Genomic DNA, 6,699 nt, shown 5'->3' on the forward strand with positions numbered 1-6,699 from the left:
GTAAAAATGTCCAAAGGATCCTAGAACCACACAAAAATGTTGAACATTTGTGTGCGTGGCACCATAAGGATTGGACAAAGTTTGAACCAAATCGGTTGCTACGTGTATGAGAAATCGTGCGTATCATTTTAGGGTCCAATATGTGGATGAACGCAGTATTCGCTTCGAGCCCTCCAGCCACTACATATGGTGCCATAGGGGTTTTTTGCATCTTTCGGGCTGTTTTCTCAAGAAGTATGGACTTGTCCCTGAAAAAACTTTTACTGCCGTAATAATTGAGGCAGCGAATGCAAGTTGCTTAAACAAAAATCAAATTGATTCGAGAGCAGGTCTTAAGGTGAATTTTTCCAAAATTTTGTATGGAAGGTACCCGAAGGAGTGAACAAATATAGTCCATATTCGAACCTGATCTATATCTGGTAGATAATTTAGGATGTGCAAAGTATGGACCAAATCGGCCACTCCCATCAAGAGTTATCGTGCGCACAATTTTTCCGAACATTTTTGAACTTTTGTGGGGGAGGTACCTGAAGTAGTGGACCGATATGACTTATCTTCGAACTTAAACTAAGTTTGGACAAAATTTTACGAAAGCCAAATTTTGAATCAGTTAATCCGTTCGAGAGTTATCATGCGCACCAGCCAGACAGACGGACGGACATGGCTAAATCAATTCCAAATTGTCTGAAACACATTTCGTCCAAACATACTTGGGGTCTAAAACCATTATTTCGATGAGGCACATTTTGCCCGTATGAAAGTGTATATACCCTCGTTAGCATATATGCTGAGGGTATAAAAATTGTCACTGTAGGTCCACGGTTTGCATAGCCACCATATAAAAGTTCAGTTACATGTTTTAAAGGTTTTAGGCTTATTTTCTAACAAGATTGAATATTTTTCAATTTTTTCAATTGTCCATCGTTTAGTCTAAATCTAATATATTTTGCAATTAATATGTAAGTACCCATATATACTTATTATACATATGTACATGTGTAATAATATTCCATTCAGAATATGTTCGTATGCCTGTGCCTGCAGAAATTTTACTACAAGTGCCACATTATGAAATGTAAGCTAATAAGTAGTGGTATTTAACAATGCGCTAATAACGTTTATTAAAACCAGATGAGATTTAGAACTCATGCCATAGCCTGCCAGCCTGCAGCTACAAACATACGTATACGCAAATGCATTTGAAATTATAATAAGGCATCTCTGTTTGTAAGTGAGAGTGAAATTCCCAACATTTAATTCTGTTGCATTTAATCACTTGTTGGCATAAAATGCCAATGACAAATTAGGAATTACATACAACATAAGTACATACATATATGTATAAATTTATGCACATACATACTATACAGTTTCTTGAATCCTTTGCCAAGGAGAATGAAATAACAAGGCTACGTACATATGTGTGTATGTTGTCGTGCATTATGAAATAGAATGTAAATAGAAAAAATATACATAATTATACATAATTGTAATTAACAGCAACAATGGCATATAAGTATATCTAATTTTATAGAACAATAAAGAATAGTATTTTGTATTATTTAATATAGAAATAGACTAATACATATAGAATTAATAATGTAATAATGATTATGTGTTAGATAACAACTCGTAATGTTGAACAATGAAGAATGAAAAACAATAAGAAAATAAAGTAAATTAATAAAATATTAATAAGAGATTATATTACAAAATAAATAAACACATATGACAACTGTATCACATCATCTATTTTATCGGTTTTAATAATAATTTCACTTTTCGAGTCAAAATATAGGTAATTTCATAATTTAAAGAGTTTTCAAGACATTAGTGATATATAGATAAAAGTATACATATAAGATGAAACATTATTGAATGAAAATCTGGTTGCATCAAACCCATTTACATTTACACTTATTAACATGGGAAAACATCCATATCTCAATTGATTTGACGTATGAAAGTTTTATCTTAAAAATTAGCGCCAACGTACTAAAAAATTGTCTCTCACTCATCGAGTCTGAAATATATTTAGATGAAAGTTATATAAAATATAAATTGTAATATGGAATGCAATAGTCAGTTAACTTTATTGACTATTGACTCGATTTGACACGTGCATTTCTGTGCCTTATCTCTGTGGTCCGGGATAATTTATCCAATGTTCACCATTTAAACGTCCATAATCCCGTTGCTGTTGTTCTGCACGTCTTTCATCCTGTTTACCATCTTCACCCACACCAATCCGTTCTATGAATTTTTCACCACGAAAACCATGGGTCTGAAATTAAAAAAAAAACAAACGTAAAGTATTTTTCTTAAGAGATAAAAATTTATGGTATACTTCATAATATATGGCTCTGGAATTCCTCGCAGCTTCAGGATCAAAATTCCAATCTGTTCTCTCATGCAACACTGGGGCTCCGGCTACATTATTCGAAAGTAAATCGGAAATTAAACGATAAACAAAAGCATCGGTGGTATGAGAGTGGATGAGTAGCACAAAAAGAGCCTACAAAAAGGAAGAATATTTGGCTATTAAATAATTAAAAAAATTATGAAATTATGTCTTGGGAATTTCTCAGTGAAATCGAACACTTGTTCAAAATGAGATTTCTGATTTGCTCAGTGAGCCAGGATGCAATTTTTGCGATTTAATATCTAAAATCAATTTTTATCCTTGATTGTACTATTCGATTGTGACGTACTGGATGGAAGATACCTAGGAACGGTCCTGACCGGCTTTAACATGGCAAAGCCCAGGATTTATCTTGGTCCCTCTTTCATCTGAAGTGGACACTGACCTCCCCGTGGTGTCACCTGGGGATCTGCCTTTAACACCCGTTAAAAGTAGTGAGCTAACACGTGCCGCACGTTCACCCATAAGAACGTTAAAACTTGGGTTTGGTCGTCGGTTTAGTAACCCTCCCCTAGAAAAAACAGCCTACTATGAAAAAAACAAAAGAAAAGTAAAACAAACTCCTCTTAAGTTGACGAACCCCGCAAACGTTTTAAGGACCATGATCTGCGAATCTGCACCTGGAATCTTTGCACTCTTTATAGAGAAGGTGCCTTTTTCGCATTGGCAGATGTACTTGAAAAGTACAAGGCCGACATTACTGCCATAGAGGAAATACGATGGAACGGGAAAGGCGTCACAACAACACCTAAAGATGACGCACTGTATTATAGCTGCCATGACACGAAGCATGAGTTTCGTTGTGGATTTGTAGTTGGTCGGAGGTTAAAACATCTGGTCTCCAGCTTCAGCCCCGTGAATGAAAGACTAGCTGCAATTCGATTAAAAGCTAAATTCTTCAACATCAGCCTTACTTGCGCTCATGCTCCCACTGAAGACAAAGACGAACAGACCAAAGATATATTTTACGAGCGCCTAGAAGAAACTTATGACCGTTGCCCTGCCCATGACATTAAAATTATACTAGGCGTTTTTAATGCCAAAATTGGAAAGGAGAATATCTTTGGCCCAACAGTCGGGAAATTCAGTCTCCACAGTGAAACACCTGACAATGGTATGAGACTGATAGACTTTGCAGCTGCAAAAAACATGGTAGTTAGCAGTACCAGATTTAAGCATCTCGATATTCATAAGGGCCCCTGGCTGTCACCAGATCAAATAACAAGAAATCAAATTGATCACGTTGTGATAGATGGAAGACATGCATCAGGCGTGTTGGATGTACGATCGTTCCGAAGTGCAAAAATAGACTCCGACCACTACCTTGTTGCAGCAAAGGTACGTACCAGATTAAACGTAGCAAACAAAGTGCGGACAGACACAACACGGGAGTTGGACATCGTTAAGCGGCAATCCCAACAGATAGCCACAGCATATTCTACTCAACTAGCCCAACTGCTTAATCAAAGCACTCCTCGTTCCGATAACACATCAGGACAATGGCAAAACATTGCTCACTCGATGCAAACAGCCGCAAAATCAGTACTTGAATACTAGAGACCTCCACCAAGGAATCCATGGTATGACCAGGAGTGTCGTGCTGCTACCGAAGAGAAAAATGGGGCATATAGGGTTACTTTACAACCAGTAGCAACGCGTAGAGAACGAGAAAAGGCGAGAGGAGAAACGTCTTTTCCGCAGGAAAAAGAGAGAGGTGGAAAAGCGGGAGTGTGAAAAAATCGAGATGTACAGGAGCCAGAATGAAGTCTGAAAAAACTGACGCAAGATCTTCAGTTAAAATAGGAAAGAACCTCTCCGAATAGTTTTGTACCAAAAGAGGTTTCAGGCAAGGAGACAGCCTTTCGTGTGATCTTTTCAACATCCTGCTAGAAAAGGTTTTACGAGAGGCAAACGTCAAAAGAAGTGGCACAATCTACCCCAATAGCCACATGTTACTTGCTTATGCTTATGATATAGACATCATGGGACGATCAGTAAAAGAAGTAACCGATACCTTTATGAAGGTCGAAGAAGAATCTACTAAAGTGGGTCTGGCGGTAAACGGCGAGAAGACCAAGCTGATGGTGTCGAAGCGCAATGCGTCCATTGAGATCGGACCAACTATTGAAGTTGGTTCCTATAATTTTGAGGTAGTAAAAGACTTCGTATACCTCGGCACCGCCGTAAACACAACAAACGGCATCAGTTGTGAAATAAAAAGAAGAATTGTATTGACCAACAGATGCTACTTTGGCTTAAGTAAGCACTTTAAAAATAAAGCCACCACTCGTCAAACAAAAATAACGCTTTACAAAACATTGATACTACCCGTGCTGACGTATGGTTCCGAAGCCTGGGTACTTGCGCAAGCAGATAAGGCAGTGCTTGGTGTGTTTGAGAGGAAAATCCTTCGAAAGATCTACGGACCAATCTGCGTTGACGGTGAATATCGACGTCGCATGAACCATGAGCTGTATCTGCTATACAACGACATCAATATAGTTAAACGTATCGAGATGCAGCAATTGCGTTGGCTAGGCCATATCATAAGAATGAGCGATGATGAACCCGCTAAAATGGCGTATAAATACGGACCACTTGGCGGTGCACGCAGAATTGGCAGGCTAAGGAATAGATGGCGCAAACAAGTGGATGATGAGATGAAAAGGCGCGGTATTCCAGAGTGCGAAGCAACAAATAGAGAAATGGAGATCTTTTCTTAGTTCGGCCTATGGAACAAATGTTCTGTAATGGGCCAGCTAAGTAAGTAAGTACAAATGCACAAAGACATAATAGTATAAAAATGGTCAACATAGGTCGACGGTATGACCCCATAAAAAGGGAACACCCATTTCAGGTTTTTTAGTTTTGTCTACGGCCTTTCGCTTGTAAGGTTCCCAGTGTTTAAAAACTTCCCTAGTTGAAACTTGAAAAATCTCCACATAATATTATGACCATTAATTATTTCAGCCCAGGCGAACTTAATGTTTTTTATTTATGATTTTTCAAAATAGTATGTTGTTGTTGTTTTAATATTTAAAACAACTAATTTATTAGTGGAGAAGGTTTGCTATTGTTCGCTAAGCGGTAAGGCAGGGAAGACTAGTTTCGATCCTCGCCACAGGATCTCATCAGTTCCTTTGTTTGTGGATATTCTTCACCGAAGTTATTTTTCAATAACTTCTTCAAAAAAAAAAACTTTTTATACCCAAACATCAATCGTCAGCTCGAAGTATAAAGGACAAAAAACTTTAATGAGAAGTTTTTCTTTGGCAACCTCGCACAGCCCCGGCGAAAGTGTTTGCAAAACAAAGCAAACTTCTTTCACTGTTATGTGTCATTGATTTTCAACGAATGCACATAATAAAATGCTGTTGGTAGCTTATACCAACTACACACAAACCGTGCCAGAGTTTCTCAAATTTATTTATTTTTTGTTTTTTAATTATTTATTATTATTTATTTATTCTTTTTTTTTTTGCTACAGTCATAATCTGTGGCCGACTGATTTTTATACCCTCCACCATATGGAGGGTATAATTAAATTTGTCATTCCGTTTGTAACACATCGAAATATTCGTCGAAGACCCTATAAAATATATATATTATTGATCAGCTTAAAATTCTATGTCGATTTGACCATGTCCGTCTGTCTGTTGAAATCAAGATACAGCTCGCAATTTTAGAGATAGAGAGTCAAAAGAAGTTTTTATTACTTGCAGGATGGTTGGTATTGAAAATGGGATATATCGGTCCACACCTTCATATAGCCCCCATAGAACGGTACATCCCTATTTTCGGTATTTTGGAGGCTTTAGCTTCATTATCCTACCAAAATGGCCGAAATTTGGTACGTAGTCTTCTTTAGGGGTATAAAACATTCCCCCAGAACTTTGTCGGTATCGGTCCACTCTTTCATATAGATCCCATAGAACGGTACCTCCCGATTTTCGGTATTTTGAAGGTTTTAGCTTCATTATCACACCGAAATGGCTGAAATTTGGTACTTAGTTTACATTGGTGGTATAAAACTTTCCCCCAGAACTTTGTCGGTATCGGTCCATGCATTCATATAGCCCCCATAGAACGGTACCTCCCGATTTTCGATATTTTGAACGTTGTGGCCTCAATATTCCACCGAAATGGCTGAAATTTGGTATTTAGACTTCGTTGGGGGTACTCAAACTTCCCCTTTAAATTTGTCGGTATAGGTCCACGCCTTCATATAGCCCCCATGGAAAGGTACCTCCCGATTTTTCGCATTTTGTAGGTTGTAT

The 6,699-nt window shown here is 37.7% G+C and overlaps 1 protein-coding gene across 2 annotated transcripts in view; it reads right to left on the reverse strand.

Annotated features, from left to right (window-relative positions):
- Positions 1-1,220: 1,220 nt before the first annotated feature.
- The window catches only part of LOC141405165 (uncharacterized), an 8,541-nt gene continuing 3,062 nt past the window's right edge, over positions 1,221-6,699 (reverse strand). Inside the window, exons 2-4 of one of the 2 annotated variants that reach the window (XM_073989233.1) lie at positions 2,348-2,515; positions 2,124-2,284; positions 1,221-2,023 (exon numbers count right to left, since the gene is read on the reverse strand). In XM_073989233.1, coding sequence (XP_073845334.1) covers positions 2,135-2,284; positions 2,348-2,515 — 318 coding nt within the window. In that variant the 3' untranslated portion in view covers positions 1,221-2,023; positions 2,124-2,134. Of the gene's footprint in view, positions 2,285-2,347; positions 2,516-6,699 lie in introns of both variants that reach the window. The other variant, XM_073989232.1, reaches the window with a different exon arrangement.

Source organism: Musca autumnalis, unplaced genomic scaffold (genome assembly GCF_047663935.1).
Source record: "Musca autumnalis isolate F117 unplaced genomic scaffold, ASM4766393v1 scaffold_5, whole genome shotgun sequence".
NCBI classification, from domain to species: domain Eukaryota; kingdom Metazoa; phylum Arthropoda; class Insecta; order Diptera; family Muscidae; genus Musca; species Musca autumnalis.